At 51.1% G+C, this 19,092-nt stretch overlaps 1 protein-coding gene across 4 annotated transcripts in view; it reads left to right on the forward strand.

The window, feature by feature from the left end:
* Window positions 1-19,092, forward strand: part of IQSEC2 (IQ motif and Sec7 domain ArfGEF 2) — a 76,256-nt gene that overhangs the window by 17,790 nt on the left and 39,374 nt on the right. For 2 of the 4 annotated variants that reach the window (XM_033849211.2, XM_033849208.2), the window contains exon 2: window positions 6,463-6,492. In XM_033849211.2, coding sequence (XP_033705102.1) covers window positions 6,463-6,492 — 30 coding nt within the window. Of the gene's footprint in view, window positions 1-6,462; window positions 6,493-16,674; window positions 17,076-18,871; window positions 18,968-19,092 lie in introns of those variants that run through there. The other 2 variants (XM_073799340.1, XM_073799341.1) reach the window with 2 other exon arrangements.

The raw sequence follows: 19,092 nt of genomic DNA on the forward strand, positions 1-19,092 counted from the left end.
CCTAAATGAGTCACGGAGGATGAATAAGAGTTGGCTGGAATACGAAGGGGAACTTCCTGTTAAACACAACTAATTGAGTAAACTTCTTTATCTCTGCTGCTTCCCCAAATCCCACTGAAATATGAGTAAAGGAATAAAAAAGGTAGAAACACAAGGTCTGGGGTGCTGACCAGAAGTAAACTATTCCACCCAGCAAGCCCCAGGAATCAGAGGTCCCGTGAAGCACAGAAGGCAGGATGAGGCATGGAACTGCAGAAAGCAAGGAGAATATTGAAAGTCTGTGAACAGACCCTCTTGGCCCCTCCCCGACCCCTTTCAGTCGGGACACCCCTCCCCAGCTCCATCTCTATAGATGGAGGGTGATTCTTTGGAGAAATTGAAGTTAGGAGCCTCCAGGCTTGGGGACACCAGGCACAGTGGAGGATGGGGGTGAAACAGGGCTGCAAGCAAAGGGATCTGTACCCTAAAGCAGTGGAACCCCAGCCTCCTTCCACTTGCCTACTTCCAGAACACCAAAGTCAGGAGCACATGAGACAGAAAAAGATTCTTCTCTGGGGAAACTGAAAGGCCCCAGACAGAGCCCTCCAAAAGATGACATGTGGGAGTCCTCCAACAAAAGAACAGGCTCTCAGCCCATAAACTCTGTAGTGAAGCCCATCACCTGGCCAGCTCCATCTACACACAGAGCTTCCCGTCATGGGAACTGATCCCCGGGGCTCACCAGCCAAGGATCCTTAAGGTAGGTATATTTCATTTTATGTAAATTAAACCTCAGTGTAACTGGCATTAAAAAAAAACAAGCCTTAGGTAGCCAGAGATGATCAGATAGTACAAGGGTACTTGAGGAAGCCCATCAACCTGCAAGAATGACCCAAAAAGCAAACAAACAAACAAACCAAAAAACTTGGAAGGAACAGAGGTAATGAAGGGAGGGGAAGAAACCTGGGAAATTTAAGATAGTGAGAGCCAACATAAAGATTTCAAGAGAAGGATTAGAAAATAAAGTTGAAGAAATATCCTAGGAAGCAGAATAACAAGGCAAAGAGATGGACAACAGAAGAGAAAAGATGAGAACACGGGAGGATCAGTTGAGGAACTGCAACATCCAACAATAGGAGTTCCAGAAATAGAGAATGGAGGAAACAGCAGAAAGGAAAGGATCAAAGACGTGATACAAGAACAAGTCCAGAACTAAAGGAATGAATATCCCACCGAGTAACCAGCAACATAAATGATTAAAGAAAAACCCCACCAAGTTATGCCACAGCGCAATTTCAGAATACCAGGGATAAAGAGAGGATCCTAAAAGCTTCCAGAAGAAAAATATATCATGTACAAAGGATCAGGAAAAAGAATGGCATTGGACTGCTCAACAGCAGCACTGGAAGCTAGGAGGCAATGGAGCAGTGTTCTCAAAATTCTGACAGACCATAATTTCCAACCTAGAAGCCTATACTCAGTTGAATTATCAATCAAGGGTGAGGGTGCAATAGAGACATCTTCAGACAAAGGAGAGCTAAAGATTTTATGTCCTAGGCCTCCTTTCTCAGGAAGCACTGGAGAATGTGCTCCAGCAAAATGCAGGCATAAACTCAGAAAAAAGGCCAAGGAATCCAGGAAACAGGAAATTAACACAGAAGACAGGTGAAGGGAATCCCAGAGTGATGGAGAAGGGAGCAGATCTATGGGCAACCTTGTGCAGGCCTGGAGAGCAACCAGTCTGGATTGCAGCGAGAATGATGTCTCAAAGGAAAAAAAAAATCTGATGGATTACCTGATGTGTCAGAACACATTGAGAAGAGAAATGCACTACTCACAGAGTCTGGGGAGAATTGATCATATACATGAAAAAAACTAAGCAAGCAAAAAAAAAAAAAAAAAGAATAGTCATCAACACCAGGGAAAAGAAAAAGTTGTATGGGAAGGAAAATGTAATTATAGCAAATGATTTACTCATTATTAATATCAATGCAGTCATAATAATGTAAGCCACCAATATTGATTTAACCAAAACTTTGTGCTATAACTACAGTGGTAGAATGGGAAGGAAGGACGGTGCACCCACATAAGAACTGGGGGCTAGAGGTGGTTGTGTGTGTTAGGGAGCCCCACCCTCTCTCTGCACGGTAGGAATTCAGTACATGATATAGAGAACTGAAAAAAGTAAATCAAGAAATAGAAGTACGCATGTGTTCCTTAGAAATGAGGAGGTAAATACCCGAAAAAGTAGTTAAAAGACTTGAAAACAGTTTGTCTCTGAGAGTGGGAGTTGGGGGTGAGGAGGGGTAGAGTGGGGAATTTGTGTGTTTTGTTTTGTTTTAATCCTTGCAGTACTATGTGACTTGAAAATCTATATGCATGTATTACTTTGGTTAAAAAAAATATTGAAAGGGCACACACACACAAAAATGCCAAAAATGGATTAGCAATATAAGCGTATACTTTAGAAATATGAAAGTAAACTCAGAAAAAGGTAACTAAGAGAGTTGAAAAGGAAACTTTTATTTTTAAGATCCTTTCAGAATTTGACTTTTTAAACTAGTTTACATATCACTTTAATAAAATTTAAAATAATTTTTAAAAACATAAAGGGGAGCAAGAGTGTTCCAGGGAACAAATACCAAATGTTCTAAGAAAGTAGATGGGAGGGCGGAGTAAGATTTAGAGCTTTGGAGAGTTTGGGCTCGACTGGCACGGAAGTTTGTGGGAAAATTGTCTGTGGGAAAACTATCGGTGAGAAAATTATTGAATGTTTGAAGCAGCAGAACCACATCAACTGATTTGTGCTTGAGAGATGTTCCTTTAGCAGCCAGTGAGAGAAGGTGGTTGCCCATTGAAGAGACTTGCAGTTAGACAAGTTGATGTTTGGGAGATCAGTTGCCTGGCTGCCCCAGGGCTGGTTCTCAGCTTTTAGAGAGACTTGTATGATCCCTGGGCCAGGGTACCCACCTCTTTCTCCTCAGGACACTTCTAGGAGGAGCCCTGTACACAGCAGCTCTTCAAGTCTCCTTTAAAAAATGTACTTCTGTTCGTGTCCAATCACCTTTCTGTTGGACACCTGATTTTGTAGACATGTTGCTCAAATGCTGGCTTGAGAAACAGTCTCTCTTTCTCACGTAACTTTGCATATCTCGTTTCTGATGCATTTTTTGTTTCTTAGTTTAGGTCTCAGAGGACAACCTTATTTATCCAATTCCAGGTTCTTGGGAGAGAGGCACCTTATTGTGTTCCCAGGCACTGTTTATAGATAGCTTGGAGGGTCAAAATGAGAGGCAGGGAATCCAGTCAGGAGGTGAGAGCAGAAACCCCAGTATGGCAACTCAAAGGCTTATATTCTTTTGAGTTATTCTGCCCTGTTGTCGCCATAAGTCCCCCAAAGGTTCAAGAACTGTCGATATTTTGCCATTTATTCTCCCATCTGCCAGATTGCCCCTTGTACCTGGAAGCAGCAACGTCAGAATCCTTGGTCTCATTACATGCCTGCGTTTTTGGTTCAGAAAATATGGTCACTATACTCATAGGCTTCAATCAGTTACTGTTTATTGAGCATTACTCTTGAGGATGGGAATTGGCTTAGACAAGCCTTTTGAGAACCCTGGGGTCTGAAGTGGCCTTCCATTGGGAGAAAGCCATAGGAGTAGCAGGAGAAATCCATCTCCTTCTGACATGGATTGATAAAGGGAGGTCTGGTACCCTGGGTCTTTGTTTCTACCCATAGGTAGCTGAACCCAATTGATAAAAGAGAGAAACTTTGGGATTCTGAAGAAACTAAGTATCTTAGGGCCTGAAGATTGGAACTCAACTAACACAGCCCCCTTGTTTTATAGATGACGAACCAAGGTCCAGAGAGCAGTGATTTCTCCAATTCTATGCTGCCAGTTAGGGAATGAGCCATAATAGAGCCCAGCATTCTTTCTACGTCTGTGCTACTTCACAAAAGAATGGTGGTCCAGCTTCATGGAGTAAGGGGTGGATTGACCATTGGGCTGGGCATTAGTCCTGAAGAGGTGTAGGATAGCACAGTGTTAATGATGATGGTTATCTAGATGTAAATAACAATTTGTATACTAAACGCATAAGAGCCTGTAAACCCCTGAGGTGGCATGCACCCCCGCATTGAGGGTCATAAGATGCCGTATACCCTCGAACTAGTAAGAATCAGTCCACAGTGAGGAGAGCTGGCTAATTCACTCTGCCTCATGGCGTGGAGCTCTTTTGCTCCCCGTAGCTGCCATCTTGAGGACTGTAACATCATACAGAAGTGCTTTTGGAGCAGAAGTACATATCTGGTAATCTCTCCTAAGAAAGAGCCTGTCAGGAAGTGCCTTTCCTGACTTTGGGGGACGAGGATAAGGGAACTCACCTTAACGATGCGTAAGTGCCCAGCACTGAGCTGCTGGTGCAGTGGAGCGTGGTGGTAAGAGCACGAGCTGTGGGGTCCAGGCCAAGCTTTGCCCCTACTTGTGTGCCGTGGGGCAAATCATTTCAACTTCTCTGAGTCTCAGTTTCATCATCTTAAAATTGCATGAGTAATTCCCACTTTGCAGGATCAAAGGAGGTCATGTACCAAAAGAGCCTGCCACCCTGCCTGGTACATAGTAGGTGCCCGGTGATTGTTCACATGCCAATGGAGACGATTATATATGTGGCTTATGCTCTGAAGTATAATAGATTGAGGCAAGGGGCCAGTCTGTGAGCAACTTGAGGGTTTATATTCCTGAGTCGGGGCCTGGTATATAGTAGTTTGAATACGTGTGTGCTGGGGGTTTTGGGGTGGGGTGGCGAGGAGACCAGCCTGCCTGGAGCAGAGGGTTTGTGTTAGGGAGAAAGGCTGAGGGGCTTAACTTCCATTCTGTTGACAGTTGGGGAGTCATTGAATTAAGCCCACCTGATCTGGTACCTGCGAATAATTGAGCCAGGCCTGAGAAGAAATCTTGTTGCTGCAGAGTGAGATGGAAAGTTTTAATAAATGTGAAAAGGTGCTCTGTGGCCCTGCTCCTCTGTCCCTTTAGGGGGCTGCAAAGGCTAACGATTGGACCCACTGTTGTCCACTGTGCCAGGCTGAACCTCACAGCCACCCCACCCTCCTGCCCCCCTCCCCTCCCCTGTCATGTCATTTTACAAGTGAGAAAGCTGAGGCTGGACATCGGGGAGTGCCTTCCCTAGGAGTATATGGCTAGTAAGTAGCAGAACTGGAAGCACTGGCCTCACCCACTGCCTGCGCTCCTGCACCCAGATGCTTGCTTGCCCCACCTGGCCGGTGGGTGCTCCATTCACTCTTCCAACAAATACTCACTTTCCCCTCCCCGCGTGTCCCTCTCACTTTGCAATCAGCATAGACTACTCTCCCCCCACTCAGGTCCCCTCACTAAGGTCCCTTCTTGGTTCTCTCACCTGAGGACAGAGCCTGTGATGTGTTCATCTCTGTCTCCTCCGACGTCTGCAGTGGGAGTGGGAGTGGGGGTGGGGGAGGGAGGGGAGAAAAGGAGGAAGAAGAGGACAGAGGGGACAGGGAAGCCACTTCACACACTCTCCCCGCTTCTTCCAAGTGCCCTGGTCCTTCTTCCTCCCTTTCCCCACCCCCAAGGACAGTTCCACTGTTCCTCCCTACACACACACACACACACACACACACACACACACACACACACACACACACATTCTTTTAGGGAGGAACAGCCGGAGTGGGTGTGGGTCGGGTTTCACTCATTCTCTCAGTCCCCTCAAAGCTGTCCCCAGTGCCGCTCTCTTCTCTTGCCCTTCCTTTGCCTCTGAGGGGGCCTCACAATGAAGAAGGCAGACCAATGTAGTAGAAAGGAGCCCAGCAGCTGACTCACTCACCCCTCTCAGCCTCATTCTTGTCATCCAGAAAATAAGCAGGTTGGACCAGGCAATTGGCAAAGCCTTTTCTATGTTGTTAATAATACCTGGTATTTGTCTGCTGGGCTGCAAAGGGCTTAATCATCCCAACAGCCCTGCAAGGATTGGCCTCGTGTTACAAGTGAGGAGACTGAGGCTCAGATTCCAAGCAGGGAGGTGATTTGCCCAGGTCACAGGGCTGGTAAGTGGCAGAGCCAGTATCTGAGGCTTGGTCTCTCTGTGTTTAAACCTCGGGCTCTGCCCCTGGCCACCGCTGCAGGCTGCCTCTCAGCCACTCCGAGGAAGGCTCTTCACCATGACCCACTAGGCTAGAACATGGTTGGTTCCTGGCACCTCCTCGACCTCACCTCCAACCATTCTTCCCCTCACTTATTCCACCCCGGCCACACTGTCCTCCTCCGTGTCCCAACAACTGGCCAGGCCCTCCGCCACATCATGGCCTATGCACTGGCCATTCTCTCTGCACGAAATGCCCTACCCTTCATTTTCACGATGCGTGCTAGGTGTCAGGGCTGGGCAGAGGGAGGAGAGGAGTAGAGGGCATATGCTGACTGTCGGGTTTTTTCTCTGTTTCTCTTTCAGATCTGATGGTGAGAATTCCAGAACAGTCAGGTCAGTACCTCCTTTCTTTAGTAGTGCTTGGGAGTTGGGGCAGGGACTGGGGTGGGGGCCTCTGGCTTGTCACTTCGGGATCCATGGGAGGGGCGGGGGCCAACTCCAGGGGTTTTGTCCCACTGGTATTAGGGGTGGGGAGGAGGCAAGCATAGGGAGGGGGTTGAAAACTCTTCCTTAGTCTTTCTGACCCTAGCTGATTTGGGGGCTCGGCTGAACACTGGAGGGGCTCATGGGAGCTACCTAGATGGGAAAGCTGACCTGCAGAGAGGTCAGCTCTGGACCCGGGACCTTCTCCCCCTCCCTTCCCGGGAGAAGGGGACACGATAGAAACGGGGCTTCCCTGGTCTGGCGTTTGTGCTCCACCCTGACCTGCACTAGCCCTGAGTAGTGTGGTTTGGATGGACTTTTGATGTGACACATTCCAGTCATTAGAAATATACCTTATATTTAAGGTAATGTTACACTTAAATATACCTTATATTTAAGTGTAACAAGTGCCCCCCCCCCTTTTTTTTTGCATGCTTGGTGAAAAAGGTTTACAAGCATCAATCAGTAAGTTTTCAGGGTGTGATCAATCTGCCATTTGGGGGTAAAACTGGGGTTAGGGACAAGGACTATTAGTGCATTTCCCAGGCCTTAACCCAACAGAAGCTTCGTGAAAACACAAGTGTCAAGGATAGGGACTATGTAGGAATGATGCGGGGCTCAGGGTAGGGCCCAGTCAGAGAGCATCCAGGCCAGGGGTGATGCAGTTGGCCTCTGAAATGAGATGGGTCCAGGCAGCAGAGGCATGAGATGGGCTCACTCGGTTCCAGCCAGGGCTGCAACTAACATATATAACACCTATGTGAAGAGTAGAACCCACTGCGTGGATCAGTTGGAGGAATGTTCCCTTTCCACAGGGCTCCTGCAGCCCCTCACCAGGGTTCCCGGCTCAGTGAGTAGAGCACAGGTTGAACTTCAGCCGCGACTCATGCCCTCTTGGCTGTGAACCCTTGTGCAAGGCACTGCTTGTCCAACCATATGCAGCAGCCCAGGTCCTGGCATCCAGGCAGTGGATATGGGAGGGGGGCAGAGGATCCCAGCATCCAGACGGAGGTGCATAATGAGACATGCTGTGTCCTTGCATCCCAGGCAGGGGGGATGGGATGAGCACACTGGTGCCCTGGGCCAAGGTAGGGGCTGTGGGATGGGAGCACACTTCGGCCAGCAGGAAAGCAGGGGAAGTGTGGTAGATACAGTCAGGCCTAGTGTCCAGGCAAGGGGTATATGATGAGATGCAATTAGTCCTGGCATGCAGCCAAGGAGTATGGCCTGGGAACAGCCTGTCCTAGCATTTAGGAAGGCACTGGTCTAGCAAAGGACACTGATCCCAGTGCCCCACTGTGGGTTTGGAGAAAGACAGCTTGGGCTGACTCTGAGCACAGGCCCCCAGGCATCCCCGTTGATATGCCTGCGACTTGTCAAGGAATGCGACTGAAGGCGTCTCTAGCTCTTCCCGACAGGGGAGGTCCTAGGACCTATAGCTCAGGGTTTTAATAGTTATTATGATCATAAATCATATGATGATGTACGTTGGGCCTTTACAACTTACAGAAGTTGTCAGGGACTTTCTTTTGTTTGATCCTCCCAGTGACACTGTAGGTGGAACCTGGGCTGCCCTTATCATAATTATTATACAGTTGAGGAAACTGAGGCTCAGGCTGGTTATGGGTTTTGCCCACAGCCATGCAACTTATTTATGGCTGAGCCAGGATTCAAACCCAGGTCTGCCTGGCACCAAGCCCAGAGCCCTGCCCACGCCATCCCTGCAGGAGCTTTCGACAGCCTTGCAGATAATAATAATCATCCTCATCCTCATCCTAATATTAGTAATCATAGCAGTTATCATTTGCTCCTCACATACTAAGAACTCTGAATATGATCTTATTTAATGCTCACAACAGCCCTATTAGGCATGGATTGGGATCTCTGATTTACACATGAGGAAAATGAGGTCCCACAGAGGGTCAGTGCCTTGCCCAAGGAAATAAGAGAAATGGGGCAGGGTGGCATCACTCTGACTCATACCCTGGGCTGTCTGCTGCCAAAGCTGGTATTTGTTTTACTGAGATGTACTTCCCGACATCCACCCTGGACCTACAGTCAAGGAGGCTACAGGGACCTTGCAGACTCAGCAACTGTGGAAGCAAGGGTCAAACTTGGACTGTGGAAGGGGCCTAAAATAGCACTTGTGGGGCAAAATCTTGCAAATATGGTGGGAAGGTCCTTTAACTTGGAACCAGAGCTGGGTGGGGTCATCTGAGGATGCTCTCAGGACCCGCATGTGAATTCTTGAGCTCACTTCAGTTAGGGGTCAGGGAGAGCTTCCTGGAGAAGGTGGTGTCTGAGCTGGGTCATGGAGGACTGACACGCAGACTGTGTAAGGAGGGCATCCCTGTAAATGAAACCAGCAGGCATCGGAGGTGAGGGGGGCTGGGTGGGGGCAGTCAGTCGGGCTAAAACAGATCTGGGCAGGAAAGGAGCAAGTGTTAAAGTTCAGAACTGGTCTGGTCGGGACTGGGTCACAGATACCTTCTGTCATCAGTGGGAGCCGGGGGAGGCTGGAGGAGAGAGGTGGGGCTCTGTAGCACAGAAAGGGCAGCAACTGGATCTGGGCAAAGGGTTCCATTTATGGCCAGGTCGCTTTCTAGTTATGTGACTTTGAACAGATCTTTTTCCCCCCTGGAGCCCCAGGGTTGTCATCTAATAAACATTGTGTGTGTGGAGGGGAAAGTTTAGGAGGGTAGAAGGAACACGAAGGAAAGGAGCTAGACTTCGGCTGCTGTGGAAGTGGAATGGGAAGGAATGAGCAGGGTCGGTGGATTGAAAACCCCCCGTAGCAGGGCCCAGGCATGAGGGCTTCCAGGTATGGGGTGCCAGAGGAAGTGTGGAGTCTAATTAGAGCTGAACAGCTGGTGTTGCTAAAGGGCTGTGGGCAGAGGAAGGTGCCTGGACTTCCTGTAGATCCATGAGAAGTTGTCAGACCTACAGGCGCCTTAAATCCAGGTCCAGAAAGGGACTGGCGATGGCTCAAGGTCACAAACTAGCTCTCAGCAGAGCCTGCTTCCTAGCTGTGTGTTGTTTGCAAAGTCACTTGGCTTCTCTGATCCTTACTTTCCTCATCTGTAAAATGAGGTCAATAATTCTGACTTCTTTGGGTTGATGAGAGAACTTAAAGCAATGCTCAGCATAAAATGGTGGCTCAACATATTGTAGTGCCCTCCGCCATCCCCTAACCCAATGCATTGTCATTTATGGGGCAGTCAAGCTTGAGATATGTGGAGAGGTGCAGAACTTGAAGACAGAGGGGCAGGAGGGGCTGATACCTCCGCCACCAGAAGAGGAGGGAGCCCAGGCCTAGAGGTGCTACCGCTGCAGTGAGGGTCTGGCTGGAACTTGGGGGCCCTGGGGACCAGGCCGGGGTTGACAGGCACGCAAGGATGAGAGCCAGAGGAGGTGGCCTGTTGCTAGGGAAGGAGGGAGGAGGTGGGGGAGCTGCTGACACCCGCAGAGCCAGGGACGTCCCCATGGCAACAGGAGCCGCTGCTGTCGGGAGAAGTGGGAGGAGGAGCCAACGCTGGCTCTGTTCCCAGAGGAGGCCTCCCACTCTGGGCCTCAGTGCCCCCATCTGTCCAACGGGAGTTTGGATTAGGTAATCTCTAAGATTCTTTCTTGTTTTGACCTCCTGGCAATCTGGGGTAGCTGAGACCTCACAGACCTTCCGTGGCTCCCCCATCCACATGTCCAGACACTGCCAGTCCCCAGAGCTGCCCCAGCTGCTTCCAAATCTTCCCTTGCGTGCTGCCTTCTGTTCAGCGCAGCCTGGTTGCCTGCCCTGCCCAGCTCTCTGTTCCCACCACTTCCTTTTCCTGGAACCTTGTCACTTACCGCCTGCTGAATGCTCTCTGGCTCTGGTGGGTCCAACTCCAGCCCTGTGCACTCTGGGGTGCCTTCCCTGGCTGCCCGAGTCCACCCTGACTGCTTCCTCGCTCCTGGGCTTCTTTGGCCCCACAGGTCTGCGCTCCTCCTGCTATCCTTAGTAATCGCTGCTGCAATGCATGGAGCCACTTCTGAGAGCTGGGCTCCCCTTGACAGGCTCAAATCATTACAGTAAATTTATGGTGTCATATTGTGAATCCCCATTTTACATATGAGCCAATGCTCTGAGAGCTTATGTGGCTTGTCTGAGTTCCCCCGAGTCCTATGTGGTAGAGCCAGGCTTGGAACTCAGCTCTGTATAATTGCTGCTACCCCAGGCCTGAGGCAGGGCATAATTTATCAGCGGCAGCAGCACTTGCTGGGTGATAGCTAAAGCCCATATATGCTGGCCACCATGCTGGGCACTTTACCTGTGTTTTCTCACTTCATCTTCACAATAATCCTATAGAGTATATATTCTAGTCACTTTACAGGTGAGGAAACTGAGGCTTTCAGAGTTAAAATAATTTACCCCCTCCCCCCCATAGAACTCAGATCAGAATCCAGACCATCAGAGTTGCGGTCACCATGCTATACCGGGGTTAACCCAGTTGTTTTCCAGAAGCACGAACAGAGCATTCCCTGTGTACCAGGCCTGTGTTGGGTGATCCATGGGGGAGATGGAAGCGGGCTACAGACACAGATGAGCCAGCTCTGGCAAGCCCAAATGGGAGTGCGTTGATGAGGAGAAGCCAGTTGTAAGGACAAGAGGCTGGAGGGGGTAGAACTTGAATCTGACTATGGGATGGAGGAGGAGGGAGGTGGGGGGGGGAGGGAGATGGGTAATTTTCCCAAAGGAGTTACCTTTTTCCAGGAAGCTCACGAGGGGCAAGAAGGGGTAAGGGGGTCCTCCTTCCCCTTCCTGTTAGTGTTTCCCTGCCCCGGCCTGGCCCAGCCCCAGGAAGTGGGTGACCCCTAAGCTGGCTGCATGCCTGATTGGCACCAAAATAAACTTGCCTTCTCTCTCTTTCCCTCCCCTCCTCTCTGTCCCCTCTGTCCTGGCTTTAATTAGCAGCCCTGGGGATGAGTCACTTGGCAGCTGGGGAGGGAGGCTGCTCAGAACCCAGTTGAGCCTGAGCCTCGGTTCCTGGCCCAAGCCTCCCGGGCAGCACCACTGTGTTCTTGGTGTGGCTTCACATCTGTGCGGGTGTGAGGAACGCAGGGGCAGCGCTGCGTGCTGGTGGGTGTCCATGCACGGCAGGGTGTCTGCATAGAAGCAGATCTGGTTGTTGCTGCATTTGTCTTGGTGTCCACTGAATGTCAGTGTATGTGAGTGTGCGACTGTAGCATGTATCTGTGGTCGCAACTGTCAGGAAATGAGGGAGCATTTGGGTGAACAAACACAAATGCTTTATAATTGCATTCACCCCTCCCTACCTAAGTGTTCTTTATGCGTTTTTGCTTATGCAAGCCCTGCACTTACATCCCCAATTTTCCCTTGTCTTAGTCTGGGTACACTTTGTTGCAGGGAACTGAAACCCACTCAAATGCGCTCAAGAATAAAGGGTGGGGGGGGGAGACTATTGTGAGGCTACATCTCACAGAATCTAAGAGCAGTAAATGACGTATAGCCAGGCCTCATGCCAACTGGAAGTGGGACCAAGAAGTCAAGGAGGAAAATTGCTCTCTCTTTCTCTCTCTCTCTCTCTCTGCATCTCTGCATCTCCCTGGCTCATGCGTTGTCTCTCTTCATCTTTCATGACTTGCCTGGTCCCTGTCATCTCTTTGTCACTGACTCCTCTCTCTGGACTGACTTCCTCTGCTCTCAGGTGGCCTGATGTGGCCACCAACCTAGAAGCTATGTGACCTTCCAGCTTCAGGGCCCACCCCCACGGGACAGCACTGTTTCTGTCCATCCTGTGGTAAACGAGGTGGCAAGGGGCTGTAGGTGGGAGTGGATTCTCCTAGAAGTGGGTGAGCGTAGAGGTCAAATACTCTGGACTTGGTGTTTCTTCTACAGTGCCCACAGCTTTTATGTGTTCACAAGCGAGGTCAGAGCCTGGGGAGTAGTCTGCTCAGAGGCCCACGATTATAAGCTTGCTCGTCCATCAAGGTTTTGGTTCCTACTCTAATGCAAGTTGACCTTAGCTCACTATGCTTTCAAGTTCCATGCTCTTGCATCAAAATACCCTGTTTTATCTAAAACTTTCCCCTTATTTTGTGCCCAAACAGCCTTTAAGTGCACAGTGAATATTACCATCGCCACCAGTGTGCGGTGATTTTCATAGTCTCAGAACAACTGGCATAATGCTACTCATGGTACAGCTGCTACCAAGTTCTTGGTTGTTTCAGGAATTTTCACATTTTATTAGTGCAGTGACTGAATTTATAGTTATCTTCAGTATAGAATTACAAGCACACATTATCAATATTATCAACTTGACGCTCGAGCTCACTTTTCCATTAATACAAACCCTGCAGTTTTTACATTAATTACAGAGGGAACCTTAGACAGGTTTTCACCTATGAGTAAAGAGTTTGGAACCAGCTGTGCACGTAATGACTGTTCTCCAGATGTAGGGGCAATGCCCATGGCTCTGACCTCGGCCCGGGCCTTGCATCCTCTGGCTGAGACTGGAGACTGCCCACCTCCTTAGGGAGCTCCTACTTCTGGCCTGGCACATAGCAGGTGCTGTTGTTATTTTTTAATAAAAAGGATAGTTTTCTTATTATTGTTAAGTCCATCTTCCACATATAGGTGGTAAGCCTGAGTGGGAGAGATCATCCCAGGCTCAGGGCAAAGCCTCCTTCAACTTAATAAATGCTTTGATTCAAAAAATGTGTACTATGTATCAGGTACTGTTAAGGAGCATTCCACACACCTTATCTTTAATCCTCCTGGCAGCTCTGCCAAGTAAGGGTGATGGGATCCACTTTACAGAGGGGGAAACTGAAACCTTGAGAGGTAGAGTCACTTGCCCGAGGTCATCCATCCATCTGTCCATCCATCCATCCACTTAGTCATGGGACAATTTCTTGAGTACCTACAACGTGCCAGGCACTGTGCTAAACTAAATGCAGTTGATACAATGATGCATAATAGAATCCTGCTCTGAGGAAGCTCACCGTCTGGTAGGAAAGCAGATAAGGAAACAGACAATTACAGGCGAAGTGTAGGGTGCTGTGGGAGAACCTCAGAAGTGTACCCAACACAACCTGAGGGTCAGGGAGGCTTCTCCAAGCTGACATCTAAACTGTGACTTGGTGGATGAGTAGAAGTTAGCCTGGTGAGGGGTGGGGGTGTGTGTGAGGTGAAGTGGAGAGTGTTGCAGACAGAGCAAAAAAGTGTGCCAGGGCTGTGGAGCAGTGTTTGGTACTTGCATTCGTGAAGAACTGTAACTGTATCTGCAGTGGGATGGCACTGTCATGAGAGATAATCTGGAAAGGAGGCAGAAGGTAAATTGGGAAGCTGGGACTGGGACCCCGGTCAGTTAGACCCAGAGCCAAGGAGCTGCAGGACCCAGGAGCAGAGTTTCCATGCTTCCCCGCCTGCCTGGTCCCAGGGGCCAGCCTGGGCCAGCCTGGCTAGTGCCAGCGGCAGGCCAGGATTCCAGTGGCCACAGTGCCCTCTAGTGTCCAGCAGCCCATCTTGCAGCCTCTACCTCAGTGTGGATTGTCTGTCTCTCAATACCTGCTGACCTGTTTGACTAGGTGCCCTGTGCCGGATGCTGGGGACACTGGAATGAATAAGACATGGTGTCTGTCCCCACCGAGCTCCTGGACCAGAAGGGGCAACGGCATGTGAATAGACAGCGCTGGAGAAACGCAGGGTGGGAAGGACACAGGGGAGGGATCCCAGAGTCAGATTCCCAGAGGGCACCACCTCTGAGCAGACTTGTGAGGAACAAGGGGGAGCTAACGAGGTGGGGAGGTGGCACTGGGGGCAGGGTGGTGGGGAACGGTCTTTTGAGCAGAGGCAAAGGTGAGGGCGGACAGCAGAGTGTGGCAGAGAATTGTAGGCGCTTCTGTTTGGGTGGAGCACAGGTTGAAGGTGGGGTGGGGGGAGGCTGAGACCACGGGGAAGTGGTGGGGAGGGGCAGCTCACAGAAGGTCCTGGGATGCCTGACACTAGCTCATAGTCAGCACTTAGTGAATGGACTCATATAAGGAGTTTCCCTGCCCTTTTGGGATCACAAACCCATCTGAGGATCTAATGAAAGCAATGTTCTCCCCGGAAATGCACTCATACTCACTCATATTTTTCATACAACTTTAGGGGCTTCAGAGACACTCCCCGCCCCAGGCCTATCCGTGAACCACAGGCTTCCAAATTCCTCTTAGTATAAATACTGAAACCTTATCAGGACCTCCAGGCTCTGCATGATTGGGCCCCCGCCTACATCTCCAGTCTCGCTCATCTCCCCTTTGCTTTTTCCACTCAGCCACGTTGGCCTCCTTGTAGTTCCTGGAAATACCACCTCAGGTCCTTTGCCCAAGTTGTTTCCTCTGCCTGGAACACTCTCCCCCACTACCTCCACTTTTTGCCCAGCTTAATTCCATTAGTGGTTGAATAATGTCTGTCTCCTCTCACTTGAATATGAGCTCCATGAGATCGGGACATTGACTGCCCTTAGTCACTGCCGTATCTGTCACCCAGCTCAGTGCCTGGCTCACAGGATCTGTAGTGTAAGTGAATGAAGGCCCTGCCAGTGCCCTGCGGCTGGGTCAGGCTCCTCACCCTTCGCTCCTTCTTCCCTTCAGCCCCTAGAGGGTTATCACATGAGTCGCCCCAACAGGCTCAGATATGCCTGAATTCCAAGAGTGGCCCAGATGAAGAGGTATCTTCCTAGAAATCTTCCCCTGCCCGAAACAAACAGGTTTCCCAAGAGTCTCCCGTACCTCCCTGGGAGAAGGATCATACTCTCTCAGGCTCAGACTGAGACTTTTCAGCATGTGCATATGTGTCTCATTGAAACCTCACAAGAACCTGTGAGATAGGAGTTGCCACTCACCTTTTATAGATGAACAGACTGTGCCTCAGAGGGGTTACCCAGCTGAAAAGTTGTAGAGCTGGGACTTGTATCCAGCTCTGCCAGGCACCAAAATGTAAGCTCTTTGCCTCACCAGAGAGGGGAAGGGGCTTGCTCAAGGTCACACAGCATCAGCCTTAGGGCCAGGACTAGAATTTCTGTCTCTCAACTTCTGCCAGGCCAAGGTGAAGGTTTGGGCCACAGGTGCCACCCTTAGGACAATAACTGCAAATGGGCACAAGGTGTGGCTGCCACAAGAGCCAAGAGAGTTGCTGAGGGAGAGAGAAAGAAAAGCAGGGGCTGAGACCAGAGCCTTGAAGACCAAGGGGCTTTAGGGGGTGGGCAGAGGGAGAAGAGGCCATGAAGAGCCCATAGATGCCAACTTTGCGGTGGTCCGTAGGGCCTATCTCTCTCAGCAGCTTTGGCTTTCTTGAGAGGAACCAGCTGCCCCGGCAGGGAGGCAGGAAGGCAGAAAGGCAGGAAGGCTGGCCTGTTGCCTGTCAACTCCTATTCCTTCTAGATCACTGGCCCCCTGGCCCCTCCCAGGGCTGCCTTCTGCTCAGAACAGCCAGGGGCCTGGGCTCTGGGGCTGTGAAAGGACAGGAGCCCTCTGAGCTGGATCTGGGGTACTCTTCAGGAACCCCACACCCTTCAAATCCTCCAAATTGTCCCCTTTCTCCAGCCCCCCACATAAGGAGGAGAGAGAGATTACTGTGGTAGGTCGATGGGGATTCTAGTTTGACTGGCTGTATGAACTTTAGTAAGACTCTTCCCCTCTCCCCGTCTGTAAAATCAGGTGGGCCAATTTCCTTGGAAGAACAGCCTATATAGGTTGTGAATGGCGTGTCTTCTGATTTTTGCTTTTCTCTTCAGGGAGCATTTCTCTTAGCCAGTTCAGAAAACAACGCAGAAGAAAGTGAGAGCTTATTGCAATGGTCAAGAAATCGGCTGGGCCCTCATCTTGATTTCCCCAGATGGGTGATTTGAATTTTACTTGAACTGGAGCATCCCAGCATAACCACCACACAGAGTCTCTTTAACTCTGTGGAAGATGAAAATGTTTGTGAAAAGCTTCTATGGAAAGGTTTCTGTATTCACAGGGCAGCAATATGGCCAAGGGGACAGAGTCCTGATTTGGGAATGGCCAAACCAGGTCCTGATCTTGGGGTTCTGCTACTTACTAGCTCTATTACCTGTGCCGAGTTACTTAATGTTTCTACATCTCAATTTTCTCTTCGGGAGAATAGGGCTAGTGACATGTACTTGACAGGGTACTTGGGGAGATTCCAACAGAGGTGCATATAGTGAGCACAGCCTGAGGTTTGGCCGAGAGGAGTCACTTCAAGCTCTCAAAGCTGCTTCCTCGTACTAGGAGTTCCCAGCCCTCCTGGGGGAGCAGGGGAAGGAGCAAAGTTTCCAGTTGCAGTCTGGCCTATAGCCCAGCACGCCTGGCCCCGCCTCCTTGGTTCCTCCTTCTAGGGAAGGGCTGGGGAGGAGGGGGTGGCAACAGCGGTGGAGGCACCGCCCTGGCCAGGGGGCCTGCCCTCGGGACAGGTCCAGACCCATGGAGCCCCCCGGGAGGAGTAGCAGGTAGGAACCTGGCCCCCACCCCCAACCCTGCAGCCCGACCCCCTCCCTTCCTGCCCAGGCCTGGACCTGGTCCCTGGGCTGCTGATTCAGCAGCCTCCTGGCTTCCTGGTTCCTGGCTCTCCTCTTGGATTCTTGGAGGCCTTTGGCTTGGGGGAGGGAGCCAGCTCAAGTGGGTGAGCCCAGGGGCATCTGGGTGCCCAGCTCTGTAAGAACCCTGGAGCCCTGAGCAGCGCAGTCGGTGGCCTGTGAGGGGTGTGATTGGTGGCTGCCCTGGCTCCTAGCCTGGTGCTGCGGGGCTGTCCACAACAGCTGAGACTCTCTGATACCAACATTCCAGCAGCCTAAGGGTCTCTGAGTCTCAGGTTTAATGAGTCAAGGACTTGGGCCAGTGACTGGCACTTAGATGGCACTTGAGAAACAGTCGTTCTGCTGATGACAATTATTCCAGAGGCTCTGATAAGAAGAGTATCAGATTCCAGGATTCTCTGTTAAGGTTCTAAGATTTAGGCATCCTCTCCAATTCGCAGCAAGCGAGATAGTGGGCAGCTGGCCTGGCCTGCAGCCACATCTCCCGGCCTTTACTTCGGCTCTTGAATGGCCAGGCCCTGACCACAACCTGCCTTCAGGGGCTCGTGGAGGGCAGGGGCTGGCTGACCTGGCACTCACTCCCAGTATCTGCCCTGTGCTGCGTAGGGCAGGGACAGGGCCCTCGGCCTCACTACCCTGCTGTCTCTCCTCCCCCTTCCCCTTCTCTGGACTTTAATCGTGGGAAGCAGGAGGCAGAGGGGCCTTTGGACCCCACGCTAAGGGTGGGAGCACAGCGCTGGGGGGCGGAGCTTGGGCCCTGCCCCAGGCTGGGGGCGCAGCACTGGCCTTGGAAGCAAAGAACCACCCTGTCCTCTGGCTCGCTGGGCCCCACTCGCCCACTCAGCCCGAGTCCCATCCTGTCACCAAGACCACTGAGACCTTGTCAGCTCTCCTCCGCCCTCGCCTCTCCTGTCCTTTGCTCTGGCACTCTCTGCCTCTCCCCGTCTTCTCTCTGTGTCTTTTGTCTCGCCCTTTCACTGTCTTCCTCCTTCTCTGTCTTTCTCCTTTTCTGTCTTGTCTTTCGGTTTCTCTCTGTCTCTTTCCCTCTCCTCCTCCAGTGTCTCCTGCACCCCCCCACCCCCACCCCGCCCTGGCCTGGGTTCTTCCCCCACTTTGGACCCAGAGCCTCTTTTCTCCCCATCCCTCCCTCCTTTCTTGTGAGGGGTCTTCTCTAAGGGGGAACCCCCCCATACACCTTTTCCCTTTCTCTTTCATCCACCCTTCCCTCTCCCCTCTTCCCTACCCGTGGCGTCTGGTGTGAGGAGGGCTCCCTTCCCCCTTCCCTACTGTGGTGTCCCAGTGTCTCTGAGGCCGAGGTCCCCACGGAGTCACCTGGAACACAGGAGGCCCAGCCCAGCTCTTTCGTCTCTGCTGCCCCCTGTTGTCGTTGTGTTCTGTTTGTGGTTCGAGTGCCGTCCTCTCTTTCTTGACTTTGTGGTTTTTTCTTTTTTTCTTCCTTCCTTCCTTCCTTCCTTCCTTCCTTCCTTCCTTCCTTCCTTCCTTCCTTCCTGCCTTCCCCCTCTCCCTCCCTCCCTCCCACCCCTCCTCTTCCATTCCCTATCCTCCACCACCCATTCCTCCCAGTCTTCCCCTTTCCCCTACCCCACTCACTTTCGCCTCCTTGTCCCCATTCCCCACCCTGCCTCTCCCCTCCCTCCCTGTCTCTCTCTCTGTCTCTCTTTCTCTCTCTGTCTCTTGCTGTCTCTCAGGTCCACAGCGTCTCATACTCTACACCAGTATTGCTGTCCTACTCAGGTCCTTGACTCCATGAAGCTTACCCCCTCAGGCAGGCTGGCAGAGAGCAGGTAAGAGCTAGACCCACCCCTCCCCCAATCCCTCACCCCTCCAGACAAATATCAATATCATTGCCAGCCCCTCCCCCATCTCCCTCTAGCCTCTGGAGTGACTGTGGAATGGGTGTCTGAGCGTG

This window comes from Tursiops truncatus, chromosome X, assembly GCF_011762595.2.
Source record: "Tursiops truncatus isolate mTurTru1 chromosome X, mTurTru1.mat.Y, whole genome shotgun sequence".
NCBI lineage: Eukaryota > Metazoa > Chordata > Mammalia > Artiodactyla > Delphinidae > Tursiops > Tursiops truncatus.